General features: G+C 38.7%; 1 protein-coding gene across 1 annotated transcript; it reads left to right on the top strand.

Moving 5' to 3' along the window:
• The first annotated feature begins 1587 nt into the window (after nt 1-1587).
• On the top strand, nt 1588-20508 carry LOC109040113 (GMP reductase 1). Its single transcript, XM_019055958.2, has 6 exons — nt 1588-1905; nt 6388-6507; nt 8391-8648; nt 9794-9982; nt 16263-16468; nt 18535-20508. Exons 1-6 carry the CDS (start codon nt 1819-1821, stop codon nt 18731-18733), a joined length of 1059 nt encoding a protein of 352 aa, XP_018911503.2. The 5' UTR covers nt 1588-1818; the 3' UTR covers nt 18734-20508.
• Nucleotides 20509-20558: the final 50 nt, after the last annotated feature.

Here is a 20558-nt window from a genome sequence, read left to right as displayed (position 1 = left end):
TGTACTGAAGATTTCTTCATTATCTCCGTGAAACATATGACGGCGAAATTCGTGTCTGGCATAGATTGAGGCTTGCGGCTAATGAGGTTTTCCTTATTCGAAAAACTGACCTGACTCACGACTTGCTCTAAACTGAGATCGCGTAAACTGGTCCAACAGGCCATCTTTGATGACTTCGTCATTACTAGGGAGTACGCCTTCTGACCGTCTACTGGTCTGACCACCCCCCCCCCCCCCCGAAGTGCCTCGCGCTTTAGGCGTTATTCTTATAATTTTGGACTAAAGAGTAAGATGCGCTGCTCTTAATTCAACATCAAGGTCGTAAATTATTTTATCAAAATAATATATTTTAAATATTCCGTGAATTATTCCTCAGATATTTTACCTTTTCTCTCCTACTTGTATGATTATATCAGTTTTTCACCGTTAAATGTAGTTTTTACTCATGAAATATTAAGATCAGTGATTAAAATTTAAAAACAGTTAATTAAGTGCTGCACGAGTGTCACGCGTGTACGCCTGGACGGTATGCCACACGACAAAAAAATCCTGAATCAGACAAAGCGTGCGCATTTCTATATTATGGTTTGAATCATATAAAGTCCGCAATATTTGCATCTGCAGCATTCAGATGGTCGCAGTTGCCACAACAGGACTGACTATTTTGCAAAAAATCGCACAGATCGCAAGGAAATATTCGAATTAGTTTTTTTTGGGGGGAAAAATAAAACATTTTCGGAGATTCTTAAACGTTGCGATGTATATCGAAGGCTGAAGGGCGAAACCACGTATCTCCGTTACGACGTTGCAGACTTCCGGTCATACTTTATTTTTTCTTTGGCAAACTTCATTTCTCGAGAACTTCTTTGATTTTTCCTCTCTATCAGCCAACGATATAGAAACTGTAGATTGGCGGAGGCCTACGAAAAATGTCACACGCATGGAGCGATCGTTAGATGGCATTGGCGGATCCAGCAAATTGGCAACATTGTTTTTCTCCATTTAAACCTATGGAAATGTATCGATTCTTGGGGGGCCAGGTGCTCCGACAAGAATCGATAATTTAACATAGATTTATATGGAGGGAATCCGGTGTTTGGTGAGTGGGACTGCCCAATTACTCGTCATAACCTTAGTAACATGGGATCTTACCGGAGTTTTTGTAATAAATGATTTGACGTTGAAATTTTTATCGTAAACCCACTGAGAGAATAACTAGGTTTCATATCTGAACACAGATTTTGAAACAGTTGCCTCTGAATTTGATATTGGTCCTTGTTCAGCAACAGTCCTATAAGAAACCATGGAAACCGTCTGTCCTCACCCTAACCTAATTTTTGCTCCTGGTGTATGACGAAATCCACCGTTTGCGTGGGATCATCCATCTACATTTTCTAGATCGTTGCTGTCAGCAGAGTATTTCATAGAAATTTCAAGCTGTATATGGTTTGATTTTTTTTTCTCTTCGAAAAAATAAAAGGAGAGCAGAGATTTTGAAACACCGCAACAGAGATACGTGGTTTCGCACTTCAGCCATCGATACACCATTTTCCGAATTCAGCCCATCGAGGTTGTCTTCTCTTTTCCGTGAGGAAAACCTCCCAGGGAATTGCAAGGATACGGTAAAACCTCTGAAGTGGCAACGGTGTTGGAAGGTATTTTTCTTGTCCTTTGAATTGGCGGCGTCAGTACTAAGTGGCTGAGGCTTTTCTTCCAATTTCACCGGGTCAGTTGGTCAATCCTGCGAGTGTCGTCTTGTTGTCCCCGCGATTAGCGTATCTCTTGGTATTTTTTTGCGTTTCGGTATTTTCCATCGCCATGCCGAATATCTCGTTCGATGTCAAGCTGGATTTCAAAGATGTACTTCTCCGGCCCAAACGGAGTACACTGAAGAGTCGCTCCGAGGTAAATCTACAGTTTTCTTTATTTTTTACTAGAAAAATGTATGTTCATTGGTGTAAAATTCTTCTAAGGATGTCCTTTATTAAAATTTAATCCCTTTATCGCTTATCATAATTTTATACGCTGTTCGCAAAAAAGGCCCCTCGTCCCTTGCACAATGCAATGCAGGTTGTGAGACTTTATTTCGTCGTTTCCTAGACGAAGAAACGTAACTCCATTACAAGGTTTCAAAATTGACTCTAACAATTGAATGATTTACAAGAATATACATGTGCAATGTTTGCACAAAGTTCTTTCTGATTTTTGCATGAGATGAGAGGCAAAATCGGTGAAAATTTCAGTTTGAAATGCACAAGATTTTCCTTACAAAAATACAATTTTCGAGGGGATATTGTGAAACATTGAAATGGATTGCATTTTGCAAAAGGGAATCAGGGAGCCTTTCAATGTTGCTAAAACTGTGCATCTTTTTTTTGTCTCGGAAGAAAAACCTGATTATCCATAAACAATTTCTATTTTCCTCGCCAAAAACTGTAAATTTAAGACAAAAATTATCATGTGAATTACATATTTTTTCATGGTTTCAGTAATTTTATTGCAAAGGATGAAGTTGCACAATCTTAGCACCATTGCAATGCTTCTGGTTCCTTTTTGCAAAATGCGATCCAAATGTAGTTACTTATTCTGTGAGGGAGACGAGTGCTGTCCTCTTCCAGATGCTCACTCTAAAATAAAAGTCGTGACTCAATTTTCCTCTAATTTGTCTCACCTTCCTAGAAAAGCACGTTCTCTAATGTCCGAAGATCGTTATATAAAGTCGCTGAAAATATTCTCAAACTTGCTAAATCTTTGCAGCATGTCTTAGCATATAATGCCTCAATTTACGGAGTTAATGAACGAACCCTCTTATTTATATTGCTTTCCGAAACCAGAAAAAAACAACGCGAGTAAGTCTGTGCTAAGGATAAGAAAAATGCCCGAGAAAAACTCGAGTATATAATCGAAAAACAAACACAATGAAATGGGCGACCAAAACTAAAAAACTTAGAAAATTCCTTGGATATTTCGGGATGATCTCAACCCCTTGTTCGACCTGGAAACAAAAGCACACTAAAATCAATACAAACTAAAAACAGTGGACCTCTATTTGTTGTGACAAGATTTATTTTTATTTTAACTAATTTTATTTATTTTTTGTTACCTGGTTGACAAAGTGGCTATAAGATAACCGCGATACTTTCCGACCATTTCACATGTTGTTTAACCTTCGTTGCTAATTTTATTGTGTTTATTTTTCGTCGGGGTGCAAATAAGAGGTGTCTGTATTTGAATCTAATTGGGATAAAGTAGAAAAAATTGCTCACAAGTTGGAAGTTGGAACTGGAAATGTACAAGAGCAGAAATGAAACCAAGTTGAGGTCAAAAAGCTCTATTTCCATTTTCCGACGCTGAATGTTTCTTTTAATACTTTAATGAGACATTAGGTCAACATTTCACAGCATAATTTGCACTATCAATTTTCTTTTAAGCCTTTGAAATGAATTTTTCTAAATCTAGTAATAGTCCCGGCGAACTTGTTATGAGCTTTTCTCCAATTCTAGGAAGCTCTTAAATGCTCTCTAGAGGTCGATTTTTGAATGCTTGCTGTTTCTATTCTTTTTGCGTCAGATAATGCAGAAATAACGCATTTAAGTTGTGATTTAGTAATCTCATTTTAATTTTTTCAACTGAAAGACCGCTCTGCCAGATTCCATCGGCGTTTTAATAAATTTTGTGATAAGGAATTACTATTCCTGGCCAATCCGTGATAGCACATATCTGTATAGGGAAAATAATAGCACATACGTCGTTTCATACATGAGATAGAAATATTAGTTCATTTTAGCCTCGCCTGTAAATAGTTGTCACCCAAAACTATTTGTCCAGCCAACACCACATATGTTATACATTGCACTTCTAATTTTCTCATGCCTCATTGCAATACTGTTTAAATGTTTGGTCAGAGCTTATAAAGTAATCTGAAGGTAATCTAGATCATCGAAACATGGCATGTTCAACATACTTCGTTATTAGCACAGCTGAGCCATTCCATGTTTTTACGCTTGTCTGAAGAGCACCAGAGTACATGAAATAGTTGAGCACCAATAAAGACGTCATCTCTCCATTGGACTGTAATCAGTGAGAATACGTTTACCAAATTACTGTTTTCGACGGAGGTCTGCACTGGAACTGTAATTAGCGTTAGCTACTCTTAAATAATTCAAAGAAATCTTTAACTTTTCGCTCCTTTTACATTTATTGCAAAATCATTCTTTAACTTAAAAATATCAGTCGATTATTTATTATGACGCAGTTCAACAGCAATTCTACGTGGAATTTTCATGCAGTTCCTGTGTAAATTATTCGGTACCATTTCAATGAATTAAATGATAGTGCAAGGCTTTTGAGAGAGGGTGATTATCAACTCGATGGTGATTTGCGCGGATAATGGTGTAGTTACGTGCTCAATCGTCAAATTGGAAGAATATACGTATTTTAGTATCTGATGATGGAGATCACCGGTTTTACTTATTCCAGTTTCATTGGAGAAACTAGGATTTTTGGTTTCTTTCCGTCGATTAACAGTTCAAAAATACGTAGAATTGTAAAAACATTTCCCCCGATTTTATCAGCTGAAATCATCGCATTCCGGACCAAGAAACGCAACCCAATTTCAAGGTTGCAAAATTGACTCTAAAAATTCAGTTTTATATAAGAATTTACCGAGGCGATTTCCCCCAAAAAATTTGTCTGATTTTTGCTGGAGATCAGATGAAGAATCAGGGAAATTTTCTGTTCAAAATGCCGAAGACTCCCGGTGAAAATTCAACTTGCGAGGGGAAATTTGGCAACACTGAAATGTGGTTACGTCCTTTTCTAGGGAAAACAACGAAATATGGACCGAATTCAGCAAAAATCTATCAAGATTGGGCCGAAAAAAGGTCTGAAGTTTTATTCCTTTGCATACGACTCAATTTGGAGGACAAAGTTTTGTGACCTTTAGCACGTTCAAAGTATTTTTTTCTCTACTTTAAATGTTTGACAGATAAATATTTACGACCATGAAAATGAATTCATAGACATCGAACGCAATTTTTTCCAAAATACAACTTGGTGCCTTTCGGTTGAATTCTGTCCGCAGTTACAGATTCGGTCCGAATCGACCAAAATTGTCAACAAATTGAAGCGATCAGGCTCGGACTGGCCATAAGGCCAATCTGCCATTGACAGATACGCCCCCTTGGCGTAAAAGTAAGAGACATCTAAAGTGTAAACGTGATACAACTATTCTCGCAATATGGGTGTTAACATTGCATATAAAAAATGTAAGACGCGATGGCGTGAGTCGTGAACTCGCAATGCTCTGCTCTAGTTTAAAGCAACATTACAAATAAGACAAACGGAAACAAACACAATATGGAAATAAAACGAGGGAAAGGATGCACGTTAACGACGGCGCAGAGATACAACTATTCGTACTTGATGGACGTCCGTGCTGCATCTGAAAAATTGAAGGCGCGATGATGCGAAGCGTGAGTTCTCAATGCTCTGCTATATGCTGTCAATGAGGTGTCGCTCAGATTCGGGAGAAAAGTTAAAAAAGAGGCCCGAACACATCACTCCTACCTTCGGCTGTGTTATTCACGTAGTATGCTTGAAGCAACATTACGAATAAGACAAACGCAAACAAACACAATATGGAAATAAAACGAGGGAAAGGATGCACGTTAACGACGGCGCAGAGATACAACTATACGTACTTGATGGACGTCCGTGCGGCATCTGAAAAATTGAAGGCGCGATGACGCGAAGCGTGAGTTCTCAATGCCCTGCAAGATGCTGCCAATGAGGTATCGCTCAGATTCGGGAGAAAAGTTAAAAAAGAGGCTCGAATACGTCTTTCTTGTCATCGGCTGTGTTGATACTCGTTATTTCTTCTTTTTTCAGGTTCTTGCCTGATTCTTTTTTAGGATGGATTTTTAGACTTAAGCTCGTGTAAATCGCAGCACGGACACGGTTCTTTTGGAAATAATGGTGATTGGATGCGTCCAGTGGCTTTAATTTTTTTGTTTTCTTTAATTTCAGAAGTCTGTCGGGCTTTTCAATACGTTCAATTTTACAATTTTTACTCTGTACGATTAATAAACTTTGAACCTGAAAATAGCGTAAACTTGCGCTGCTTTGCCAAAATTTTCTGAACCCCTCTCCACGAAGGGGATGCCCCATTAGGAAATATCACATTACGCCCCTTTAACCAGCCAAGGGTCTACACCCTCAGATGCGAGCCAGTCCGACCCTGGAAGCGATTGATACGTACCTGATTGAAAAATTGATTATACCTACCTGTGAGTGAATAGAATTAGGTAATCCAAATTTCAGAAAAATATCTATTTTTACCTCTTGCGCCCAACTTTCATGCTTTCCTCTTGATTACTATTTTTCCAGGTTGATCTACATCGTGAAATAATCTTTAAAAATTCAAAGGCAAAGTACAATGGGATCCCTATTGTTGCTGCAAATATGGACACCGTTGGAACATTTGAAATGGCAAAAGCTTTGAGCGAGGTAAACACAATACCGTCATTATTTTTGTCTAACAAGTCATCTAAAAGAATTAATCCAAATAAAGGAAACACCACACCACGGCCCGGCTTATTATCGTCGCTTTTCTGATGAAAAGGCGTAACGCTACTTTCACTTGAGCCCTGCGGTCCATATAACTACACGCTTTCTGGAGCTCACGTGAAAATAAAGATACGCGACGCTGTGAGCTATACTCGAGATAAGGCCCCCCGCGAGCCCTACATACTCAATTTCAATTGGAAAATGAAAAAAATCGCGATACATGGAATGATTCATTAAAAACCTGTAAAACCAAGGAGCTAATCAAGATTGCTCATTTTTCTGCTCTGCAGTCATATACAGGTTTTATAATTGAATATTTTACATTCTGTATTTGTACATTTTCCTTTCGAAAATTTTTATAAATGACTCAAAACAATTTCTTTCCTTCTTTTTTTGCTCGTTTTTCATGTTTTAAATACTTGTCGAGATTCATTGTACATTGTTATACTTATATTGCTGGTAGAAATTTGCCTCTCACACAGTGATGTCTCATTGTAGAGCGAGATCAGAGACGTTTTCCTTAGCACCAGTAAGGGACTTTGATGCCATTCCCAAAAAATTTATAAAACTCATGCTCAAAAAAAAAATGGTAAAATCAATGCAACAGTGCGTTGTAACAAGTATAATATTTCTTACATTTACTTTTATTTAATGAAAATTCCTGCGATTTTTCTTCTCAAAGGACAAACATCATATTGCCGTCAAACATTGACGGGCCAGGATGAGGAGGAGACTTTTACACCCCAACAATGAAAGACAGAAATTGTGCATCGGCGCACGTAAGTGCACCGCGCCGTTGAGAACGTACGGATGCAACTATTCTTGATCAGCGGCAATCTGTGTTGCATGCAAAAATATTGAAGGCGCTTTGGGTCCCCTAAAAAAGGTCGCGTCGTGCGTCATGACAATTACTCTTACCATTTCATTGTTTAGGTGTACAAGTGATTTGAACTGCATTTTGCAAGGAGAGACCGCCATTTCTTCCTCCTCCGTAAAAGTACCCATCTACATAGGAAAACCAATGGCACGTATGTTGTTTTTAAAATGAGCGAGAAATAGTTCGGTTCCTCTGGTGAAATGCGGGTCATTTGGAACATTTAGCATTTTGGTCATTTAGCAATCTATCAAGATTCTATCATATCTGACTCACCCATAAAAGTGACTATTCGCACCAATGGCACATAACGACGGTGAAACTATCAAACCACGTATCTCGTTTGCGGTGTTTAAAAATCTACGCTCACATTTTATTTTTTTGAAGTAGACCAAATCAATATCATTCCTTGAAATTTTCACGGAATTTTCTCCGCACAAAGAGGAAAAATCACAGAAATTTTCAAGACTGGATGTTAAGTAGTTTTTCATTTAAAAAATAAAGTATGACAGGAAGTCTGCGACGTCGCAAACCGAGATACGTGGTTTGGTAGTTTCACCGTCGATAAGTTGTTTCTGAAATGAGCCAGAGATATTTTTCTCTTGAAAATTTTGGTCCAATTGATGTGTAGCCACTCGACATGCACTACTACCGCTAACATTATTACAACTACTACTACTACTAATTCTAATACTACTACTACTACTACTAATTCTAATACTACTACTACTACTAATTCTAATACTACTACTACTACTACTACTACTACTACTACTACTACTACTACTAACTACTACTACTACTACTACTACTACTACTACTACTGCCACACACCCTATTGCTGCCAACGAACTTTTGACCTCAATCTGTCTTTTTATTTTCATTCGCATGTCTGCACAAAACACCACTAATCTCCCGTTCTTCATCGTCTGTCTTGCACCTTCAACAGCACGATGTGTTCACGGCTGTCCACAAATACTACACAGTGGACGAGTGGGAGGCTTTCGCGAAAGAAAATCCCGACTCCCTGAAACACGTAGCTCTCAGCAGCGGCTGCGGCAATGACGATTTCAAAAAGATGCTGGATGTCACTAGTAGCGTTCCTGGAGTCACCACACTTTGCCTCGATGTCGCCAACGGCTATCAGCAATCATTCGTCGAATTCGTACGCAAAGTCAGAGAGACCCTCCCGAAACACACTATTATTGTAAGTTCGACCTCTGCTACATTTTAAATCTGATCTTCCTTTTTTAGTCAGTGTTAGTCTACACAAAAAAATACTTCTGCATGTTCACAGGAGGCGAAATTTTCAAAAGAGCTATTCATGTCATGTCATGTAGGGTAAAAACATGTGATTTCCAAATTTCGCCGAAAAACCTTCCTTAAAGTATTTAATCAGTTCCTCCCGTGCCGGATTTTGCACTAATATCCGGCAATTTTCAGACGTGAACAATTGAACATATCAAAGTAGATACTTATTAATAAACTCCATGGCGTCATTTCCATAGTTTCCTTTAAAATTGGGTGTTACATATGTACCAAAAACTTTAAAAAACACTATTTAAAATGTTTGGTTAAAAAACTCATTTTTGAGTTTTTGTGAGTCATAGCTACTTTTCTCGAGGACGATCTCATATGTAGAAAACAGCAATTTTACAAGAATTTTTTCATGAAGACGTTGTAAAAATATTTTTAAAGTTCTCGATTTTAAATATTTTTCTCAAGAATCTTGTCATAATATGTGACGGTGTCAGGCAGAGAGGCCCTTTTAGTGGTAACTCAAACTGTTCAGAGCATCAAAAAACTATAATTTGAGCTTAGAAATTGAATTTAACTTTGCAATTGGGAACTGCAATTTCTGGCTTATACGTAAAAACACTTATGTACATAGGGAAATTTATGCTATATATGATTTTTCTAAACTGAGCCAGAGATTGTAGTTCTAAATTGCAAAATGTGGTCCAATTGGACCGCGTTAAACAGAAAGGAACCAAGCCGCATCGGCTATTGCCAAAAATCGGGCAATTCAATTTTTTACATAAAAACGGTTGAGCAGATTTTCGTGGAAACCAGTAAAAGTCCTGAAAATTTTCAGACGAATCCGCGCAAACATTTTCTCGTAAAAAATTAAATTGCCAAGTTAAATTTGGCAATAGCTGATGTGGCTTGGTTCCTTCCTGTTGAACGCGGTCCAATTAATGTTCAGCCTCGCCACCGCGAGATAGTTCTCCAATACTCTCAAGAATACTCTCTTTGTAAGATGTCCTCTGAACAATATTCTGGGAGAAATATCGCCCTATGAGCTATTTTGCTTTGACCTCCTTAACGAAAAGTTTGGTTTGATTTTGCCAGGCCGGGAACGTAGTGACAGTGGAGATGGTGGAGGAACTCGTGCTGTCGGGAGCTGATGTGATCAAGGTTGGCATCGGGCCGGGATCGGTATGCACCACGCGCTACAAGACCGGAGTCGGCTACCCTCAGCTCAGCGCCGTCATGGAGTGCGCAGACGCCGCCCGCGGGCTGGGCGCCCATGTTATGTCGGTAAGTTCCTTTCATAATTCTACTGTGCTAAGGAAAAACGCCGTATGAGTCTTGAGACGTTGCCAGATTTACTTCAATAAAAACCGAATTTCCTTGGAAAATGGAGATGTGGCATGCGTGAGGAATTTGCGATTTGACGGTTGATTCCTATATAAAAGTTCACGAGAAACACGATGGTGCCACTGGTTTTCTTTGAAATCAACTCCCAAGCTCAAAAAAAGCTCTCAAGTTGAGGCCAAAATGGAGGGGATATCCCATGCACCCGACCCTGAGAGTCCACGTTTACATCAAGAAAAGCTCTCCATGCAAAGATAGGGAGCAAATACATTGACAGGGCTGCCACTTCATTTGGGGACTCCAAAACTGAAAACACGGCAACCCTGCTAATGTATTTGCTCCCTATCTTTGCATGGAGAGATTGTCTTGATGTAGGCGTGAACTCTCAGGATGGCGTGGGATATCCCCTCCATTTCGGCCTCAACTTGAGAACTTTTTTTGAGCTTGGGAGTTGATTTCAGAGAAAACCAGTAGCACCATTGTGTTTCACGCGAACTTTCACAAAAGGATCAACAGTCTAATCGCAAAGTCCTCACCACTGCGAACATTTTTCTTCAAAATTTTCAGATAATTTGTTCGCAATTTGATGTGAAAAATCTAAAAATTTCAAGAATAAATGTGAATAACTTTCCTCAAAAATACATGTTTTATCTGGAGAAATTTGGCAACTCTCGAATGTTCATACGGCGTTCTTCCTTAGCGCGGCAGAATTTAACGTGGTTAGATGCATTAGCCGCAGATGCAGCAAGTTGGCAGCATAGTTTTTACTCCATTTAAACCTATGGAAATGACTCGAGTCCTTTGAGTCATTCATTGTTGCGAACTTGCTAGATTTGCTTCTGTTAGGTCGTAAGTTCCTTGTCAGAAAAATTTATTATTTCGCTCTGGCTAAAGTTTGCTAAAGACCCCTTGTTAGATAACACAAATCAACCATTGTGCCTAAACTTGGTTCCTATCTCCACCCTATTAGTTTGTCTATTTCTTCGAACATTTTTAAAAATTTTAAGCGAAATTAGATATTGGAGGTCAGGGTGATCTTTAGCGATCGAGCAGAAGCCCTATAGAGCAAGCGCATTCATGCCGTGATGTTGAATCGTGGTGTCTTGAAAAAGTATATTTTCTATTGGAAAACTCCGAGATCGTGAGAGTATACGTGTGAGAGACTGTTTTTTGCTCAAATAGATGTTGGATCTCGAAGCCCTCTGACGTTGTAACATACGGAACGAGCGTTTTTTTCTTAGCTGATGAAAATAATCTCTTGTCATCGAAGGTAGAAGGAAAGTTCTGAAGGATCCTCGTATTGTGCGCATTTGCAACTTCGCAGAATGCCAGTTTTTCTTTCGAGGTTTTTTCCCCCTTTTTTATTTCATGACATCATAACAGTAATGAACATCGACGTGTTTTGGCCCAGCACAATTCTATCACACAATTTATAAAACAATTTCAATTTTCGAATAGCTTATATTGAAAATAAAATTCAGTAATAGTGATCAAATATATAAAATTACAAAGATATCTGAAATTCTAGTCATTTCTTACGTTTTCTAAGGATTTTTTTTTATCATTATTATTTGAAACAGAATCTTTGTTGGCATACTCATATTTTCTTTCATACAATTGGAAAAATTGCCCAAAAATATAATTAAAAATGTATTTTATTTACCCTGAGACCGTCGAAAAACCATCAGGGCCGGATCAGCCGGGGTACCGGGCGGGGTGCTGTAACACCCCGGACCCCTTGTGGAACGGTGTTTTCCATTATTATTATTTTCAATGTTTCTTTCTGCGAGTGGTTCAGAGTCAAATCTTTTGAGAGCCCCAGACCCCCGGAGTCTTGAATATTTATAGCGGATCAGAGGAGACCTGTTTTAGGATTTTGAGGCATATGATGGGGCCCTTGAATTTTAGGATTTAGGGCTCTTAGTCGCATCATTCGGAAATCTGCAACTGGAATTTGGTTGAAACTTTGAGATTAGGATTCTCGTGAGTCCTGCATACGACAATTTCCATTAACTCTTGAGTTTTGATTACAGTGTGTTATAGGGTTCTCAAGATGAATGATTTGGTGGACTCAGAAATTAGTTTATTCTTTGTTTTTTTTTGGGGGGGGTGGGAGGTGGGAGAGGAGCCAATAGGATAGACCAAATCAGTATTCTTTCATCTCTTGGGACCAAAGTGAGGACACTTGGGAACTATTGTTTTTTTTTTTGGAAGCGTAAACCACCTTCAATTTACGAAGTATATGACCCGCAATGTGCGGACTCCTGACTCTTAAGCATCCAGAAGGGCCCCTGAGCACTAATCCGGCCCTGTATTTGTCTATGACGGCTGATATAATAACCACTGAATCCGTCTATTTCTTTCCTTGGTGTTTTCCCCCATTTTTTCCGGACATTGCTTCTCTTCTTTTCGCTTCCTTTTTCAACTTTCTTTCCTCTCTCCATCTCATAAATTTTCCAAGTTTATAGGCAATGGCACAAGGACATCTAGGCTTCAAGATGGTTCCTTGAGAGGGGTCGATCCTCCTGAAATAATGGTGCCTGCCTCTACGCTCGACGGATCGGATGCATGGGTCTGAGTTATTGCCATGACCAACGCCTGAAATTGAAATCTGATACTAAAATTAATGACTCCTCCCCTCTTGAGAAAATGGACGGCTATATAGACAGGGCAGTGACGGTTATCGCAGATTTGTGACAAAAATTTTCCCTCCTCTTGTGACGCGAAAAAGGAACTTACTTATTCCGTGGAGGAAACATTTTCAACACAGCTGTATTTGTCGAGTTCGGTTGGGAAATTGAGCTTTGAGATTTTGACAGTAAATTCCCTTTATTATCAAAAAGAGTAATTTTCGGATGGCTGTATTCATTTTTAAACTGATAGAGGCTAGTCGTGTCCCTGTGAGCGGACAATACCGCACCTTTAACACGGTAGATGAGAACACATTTTAAAAACCATTAAGAACATTTGGATTATATTTTGCAATGAGGAACCACTATCTCTGGCTCTCCCACAAAAGCACAAATCTGCATAGGGAAACCAACGGCATGTATGTTGTTTCTGAAATGGGCCAGAAATAGTGATTCCTATTGCAAAATGTAATCCATTTTAAATACCTAGTTCTCTTGAGACTATGTGAACTATAGAAACTTCATCCTAATTCCGATTTGTTTGGACATTTGAACCGAGTTCATCAGAAAGGAACCAGCCCACATTAAATTGAAACTGAGAAGAAGAGGTTTGAAGTTTTACTCCTGCGTAAGGCTCATTGTAGAAAATAAACTTTAACCCCTCTCTTCACAAACTATTTTTTTTCGACTTTTAGTTTTTGGCAGGAGAAATTATACGGGTATAGTGGAACTCGATAACATTCTAACTCAATTTTTTCGGAAATTTGGGTTGGTTTTTTTTCTGACCAACTCGGTCCATTTTTGGGCGGTTTTTTTTGTCCCAAAATTTTCGCAGAACTTTCGTCTTCGGAAACGTTGGAATCCATTTTGCTGAAAAAGACTTCAAAACCATGAAATTCAAATTCCTGAGCTCTGTTTCAACTACCCTATCCCAAGCATCATCCGCTTTAAAATAATCAAGAAAAAAGGCACGCAGGGTTGCGGTGACCTGGGACACTTTGCATAAACTTTGCATTGCCTCCTCAGGACTGATCGCTAGATCGTAGTGTCAAAAGCAGTCTTATTTATCCTCGAGTAACATCAAATATTGACATTGTGCCCCATAAAATTAAAAAAAAAACGAAATATTAAAGTTGTTTTTTCACCGAAGATATTCAAAATATTAGCGTTTTTCAACATGCACAATCAACGTTTTAAATTGACACATAGGACGAATAAAATGGGGACGGGTTTTTTTTATGATATTATCTCGGTTAGTGCTGTTGATAATGACGTTTTGATACAATTATTCGTACTCTGCGGACGCGCGTGTTGCATATGTAAAAAATGGAAGGCGCTCCGGTCACTCTGCTCCGTTGAGCAGTGCACGCAGCAGCGTGAGGCGCGCCGCGATACGTGTGGCAAGATGAAATTCTCTGATAAAAATTACGTTAATAGGACGGGAATGGATATATTCGCACTACTTTCACTAATCAGCATTATGTCACACCGAGTCGTAACAACGTGTCCCTGCGAGCACAGTTTCATGAGCTGGAATGACCGGAGCGCCTTCAATATCTAGCATATGCAACACATATCCAAACAGCACGAATTGTCGCATCAAGGCGTTATCACCGGTAACATTTGACTAAGCTTAGCTGTGAAGGTGATTCTATGTGATCTACAGACGAGATTCGCCACTACGTTGCGCTGCTATGTGTCTTTCAGAAACAATAATTATCATTACGTACAAGTTAATGCAAGAAACTAATCCATAACGTGTAGCAGCATTAATATTGAGTAGAGTGACAGCTTTGTGAAGATTCATTGTAATATTATCGATCAACGGATAAACAAGAAGAAAACTTACCGCAATACAAACACTGGAGAGACACAACAGTACTCTCATGCTCTCGATGCTACTTTATAAGAATTTTTCAACAAATAAATTACGAGTTTAATATACCGAACACCGTATTTGCACGACCAAAAGTCTCATACCAAGTATCGACGTTGAATCTCCGTTCTTATAAGACTTATAAGCCTCGCTATTAAAAAAATCCAATGTCTGCGGAACTTTTTTTTATAGTTTCCCTCAACTTTGCTAACGTTGACGTCCTAACGTGCGGTGTGGACGCATTTCTTTTTTTTTTTTGTGTGTGTGAAACAATGGAGCTACGATGAAAATGAAATGAAATTTTCACCAGAAGCAAGGGGAAAAAAATTCGAAAAATCTGCACATTTTTTTAAAGGAAAAAAAATGCGAACTATACATTACGTTTTCTCCTCTTGTACCTATTCTCGTGTAAGTTCGATGTTATCTCACGTATTTCACTCTGGAGAGGGAGAGAGAGGGGGAGAGAGGGAGGGAGGGGAGGGAGAGAGAGAGAGAGAGAGATGAGAGAAAGTTAAAAAGATAGACAAATATTCATCAAGTATTAGCTACGCACAGATGGGATTTCTAGTTGAACACTGAATGGCAAGTTCAGACCTCACCTCCCTGTGTTATTTGCGTAATACTTGGCGGCCCCATCCGACCCATTGTGACAAAACTGCCGTGCTATGGGAAAACGCCATATGAATACTCTCAGGCGTTGACAAATTTCCTTTAATAAAATTCAAATTAATTGGGAAAGTCGTACATATTTTTCTTTAATTTGTCGGGCAATTTTGTTCACAATTCAATCTAAAGTACCTGAAAATTTCATGAGGAAACGTATCTTTCATCCAAAATACATTTTTATGAGGGAAAATTTGGGAACATGCGAATTTTCATGTGGCGTTAACCTTAGCACAACAGAAAACGCCGCACAGTGGGTCGAGGCAATAGGAGAGGTTGGACATGAAATTTTTAACTAAAATTGCAAATTTTGATGATTAATTTGTCACATTTTAATTTTCAAGGGGTGCTTTCAGAAAGAAATTTCACAAGGGAGCCGATGAAGCCACTTTTAAAACCTCAAAGTTTTATATGAACGGAGTTATGAGCTTTTAAAGTTTCCAAATTTTGTCGGACCCCTTCTATTGATTGGATCCACTGAGCGCCGGTAGAGTGCTCTTGATTGACTTCTTCCCAAGTAGCAGAAATCGCCATAAGTTGCGAAAATATCGTCAAATTAATTCAATTTCAAGGCAAAATGTGTGGGTTGCTGTTTGAAAGGGTGGAATTATCAAAATTCACTGTCATATTATCTCAATAAATTGGACGAAAAGGGAAATGATTTTCAATTTCTGGGTGTGACGCAGATTGCCTACTTGCTCAATCCAAGGAACCATCAAAGTTTTGTCATGAAATCGCCAAATATCTCGGTAAATTGCCCATATTTTGTTCGGAAATTGTAATTTTATCGAAAATTCACAGGGATGTGTTGAAACATTATTGCAATAATTCTAGCTCTATAAAATGCTCTATAAATGCTCTCTGGTGACAGTGGGTAGAGGGCATCCGTGAAGAGATGGAGAGATGCCAGCTTCCGGAGGATCTCTACCATGACAGATTCCTGTGGAGAGTGGGTGTCGCAGAGCGCCCTAGCGCGCCGTAAAAGCAGCTCATACATAGCCACATACATATAAAATGCATCTTGGGATCCTTACGTCACAATTTTATTTTCCAGGATGGCGGATGCACTTGTCCCGGCGACGTGGCGAAGGCCTTTGCTGGTGGGGCTGATTTCGTGATGTTGGGCGGAATGCTGGCGGGTCATGACCAGTGCGGAGGAGAGCTCATCACCAAACGGGACGGAAGTCAAGTCAAACAATTTTACGGCATGAGCTCTTCCACCGCCATGCAGAAACATGTTGGAGGGGTCGCCCACTATAGGTGAGAATTTTCAGGAGCCTGTTGCATATGGGAACGCATCTATGCTATAGAAGTCAGTGATATTGAAATATTTGGGCCGCGTTAGGCAGAAAGGAAACAAGCCCCATCAGCTTTTGCCAAATTTAACTAGGCAATTTAATTTTATCAAGAGAACGTTTGTGCGGACTCCTTGGAAAATTGTAAGGAAATTGCTTTGCCTTATGGATAAAATTCACCGAAATTTGCACAAAAATCAGCATAACCGTTTTCACGTAAAAAATTAAATTGCCTAGTAAAATTGGCGATAGCTGATGTGGCTCAGTTCCTTTTTGCTTAACGCGATGCATAAGAGAGATATTTTTTTTTTAAAAAAAAGGATAGATCAGGTATCACGAGTGTTATTTGACGGATCGTCATTTCTCTCACGAAAGGACGTAACTCCATTTCAATGTTGCCAAACTTCCCCTCGAAAATTGCATATTGACCAAGAGAGTCTTGTACATTCCCCACTGAAAATTTCACTGATTTTTCCGCTGATTTCATGCAATAAAAATTGCACGGGTGCATTTTTTAAAATATTTTAATGGTCTGAGTCAATTTGGCAACCTTGGAATGGAATTACGTACCTTCGTCCTAAAAACGATGAGAAATGACAAGAAATCTGCAAAGTCACAACGGAGATAAGAGGTTTCGCATTTTGCACATACATCGAAATACGTGATTTTTATTGTACGTGATTCTCTACAAATCATGCTCAGTATATCACGATATCAAACCTGAAGCACAAAAGATATACTCACATCTTACGCCATTGTGCGATCACAAATTAATGTAGTCTTGCCCATACGAGATGTTTTTGTAGTATAAATGAAGAATTGAAGACACTCCATCATTTTGAATTATCGTAGTAAATACAGCTCGCCGTCGCGGGTGTAGCGCAGCGGTCAATTCCTGGAAAGTCAAAACGCCTTCTCTTCGGTGCGTATGCAACACGGACATCCGTCGAGGCCGAATAGTTGCATCCAGGAGTTATAATGAAATTCCTTTAGTGTTCGTCGCTTGCGATACCAACTGAGGACGCTTCGCCTGTTTACACCATAACTAAATTACATCTCTGATAAAAAGAAACCCTTTCATACAAAAATCTGCCAACTATTTACAAAAAAAAAAAAAACCTTTCCCTCTCATAAAAAAACTGTTTTCCCCCACTAGATACTGCGTGCTAAACGGAACAAATTAAATTGCTGATTTAACAGTTCAATTGTTAAAAAAAGTGACTTCCATGTTTCAACGTAGATTTTACAATAAAGAAAATGCTAATTTAACCACCTCCGTGGTTAAGCTTGCCACTATTGTAAAATGTACATTTAAACATACTTTTTTTAACAATTGAATTAATGTTAATTCAGCAATTCATTTTTATCCGTGAGGATAACTGGACTTCATTTGGACGTAGGTATGCTAAAAGGAACCAGAGTCGAATGGGAAAAAAGGAGTGTACTCGTTAGTTGAGGGCCGTAAGAATGAATGGGAATTATGAAGCGCCAGTGACGTCAGCGTTGACGACGGCGACGGCGACGAGGAGATTCTGTCGAAAGTCTTTAATAATTCATGAGCCAACAAAGCTCTTGTCACATACCCACACTGCCGTGCTAAGGAAAAACGCCGTATGAACCTTCAGGCGTTGCCAAATTTCCTCTGATAAAATACGAATTTATTGGGGGAAATTGTCAATATTTTTCTTCCAATTTTTCAGACTAACCAATGGCGCATACGTTGTTTCGAAACTAAGCCAGCAATTGTAGTTCCGAATAGCAAAATGTCTAATTTGGACGTATTTCTATCAAACGGAACTAAGCGCCATCGGGGAAGGAGAGGAGAGGGGGGCTTGGATTGGCGGGTGTTGCAAATCGCGATGCTCGCTCCGTCCTATACTCCCAATGCTTTTCCATGGCGCTTAGTTCCATTTGACAAAACGAGCTATCCGGGATTCTAAAGTCTTCAAAAGGAACTCAATTTGGCGTTTAGTTCCGTTAGACAGAAATACGTTCATTTATATAACTCGTCTGGTCGGCGTTTGCTTTCAGATCAGCGGAGGGTAAATGCGTTGAAGTATCGTACCGTGGTGACGTCAACGAAACCATCATGGACATCCTCGGTGGACTCAGATCCACTTGCACCTACACCGGAGCCGCAAAACTTAAGGAACTTTCCCGACGGGCTACTTTTATCAGATGCACTCAACAGCTAAATCAAGTTTTTGCTCAGTCTACCACAAAATACTAGTTTTACTCAACCGTAGTGAAACGTCTCTATGGCTCTTAAATTTACCAATTTATTTTATTTTATTTTATTTTATTTTTTTTTCTCTCTCTTAAAACACTCTGAGTAATATTCTAAGAAATCAGTGATTAGCTCTAAGTTAAGAGTCGCAGTGACAAACCGTTTTTTCCCCGACGTAATTGCGTAACTAATTTTGGAGATGAGGCTTGTTGCCCGTATTACCCCATGTTTTCCAGAGCTCATGCAGGAATGAAGATAGGCCTTTACGTCATCAAATGAGCCCCCTCGTTGTGCGGGTTTCTACTTACTTAGAAATCCCCCCCCCCCCCCCCCCCCCGGAGTGAAACTGCAATTTCACCGTGACCGATAGGTAAATATGTGTCTTAGTTTGCGTGTTGTTGCGTAACTTCACGTTATATAATTGTATTTTTCTGCACTCTTATTATTCAAATTCCACCTCTTACTTTGAATTGTAAAACGTATGGGGTTATTTTCAACACACGTTAGGTATGATGGATCTGTAGATACGCTGAAAAAATAGTATGGTAACATCTATTATAAGTCTACTTTTTTTTTTTACACGGTGATACTATTAAGAAAATAACCAGGATAATAGTATTATTCACCAGAACTCTGGTGATACTTACCATAATATGGTGAGTGCTACCATAGAGTCTGGTGTTTATCACTCATATCATCGTCAGAGTATGGTAAAATTTACCATATTTTTGTTTCAGTGAGGGTTAACATTAAAACGCCATGAGCAAAGAATTGTTCATACTTCTAAGTTTCACGCAAAATATATGATGTGATTATTTGAAATTCTCAAAACTAACTTTAGACTGAACCAGTATAATTTTTATGATTCACCCTGGAATACGTAATTAGAAACTTCCGCTCGCGACAAAATCCAAATCGCAGTCTAACAATGAGTCAAATTTACCATTTTTTATGAACGTGACTAGTTGAAAAATAACCAGAGTTACTTGCTACATTTTTTTCATGTACTTCAACACGCGCAGTATTTGTATACTTATTAAGAAGAAATCGACGTACTATGAGACTCTTTAATGAAGAGTTAACACTATGGAATACACTCGGGATGAGATAATTTTTTTTCAACTTGGCTTGAACAAATTTTGGTTTTTTCGGCATTAGTAGCCGTAATAATTTGACTCATTACATGCTTTGTCATAAAATATGTGCTCTTATCTGTTATTGTATAAAAACTTAAATTATATACATTTTCTCCCAAGAAAAAATTTGGAGTTATTGGAAAATTCTTACTTTTGTGCAAAATCCAGGATTAAACATGAAAATCTGAGAATAATTTTGAAAAGAAGCCACCCGTTCTCAGCTCAAATCATCCAAATTATTCATTTATTCATCAAATTATCCAATCTCTCTTAATATTCATTCATTGACCTGTCACACGAAATCTATAAAACCCTTGGTCTCAAAATTGCACAGTCCCTCGCTTTTTTACCGTTTTTTTCCCTCTTTAGTTTTCCTGGTAAATTTAAAGAAGGAGAGATGGAATCTTTCCGAAACTATCCATTCAGTCGGTGTTAAATGTAAGTCATGAAAGGTGAAATGGCCGTAGGTACTGAAAAACCGACAATCGCTTTTTTCGCCATGCGAATTTTCTTTCGCAATTTTCCCTGTTTATCTTTTCACTTATTTTATTTTATATTTTGTTTTGCAATGCATTATTAATGATAAAAAAGAACACCTTAATAACAGTTCTCAGTACACGCAGATATTTTTCTTGCAGAAAAGTCTTTTTTTTTTTATGAGTCAATCCCATTCAGCTGTTCAGCTATCATTC

This window comes from Bemisia tabaci, chromosome 2 (assembly GCF_918797505.1).
Source record: "Bemisia tabaci chromosome 2, PGI_BMITA_v3".
Lineage (NCBI taxonomy): Eukaryota > Metazoa > Arthropoda > Insecta > Hemiptera > Aleyrodidae > Bemisia > Bemisia tabaci.
The sequence above is the reverse complement of the archived record's forward strand: the minus strand, read 5'-3'. Positions and strand labels throughout refer to the sequence as shown.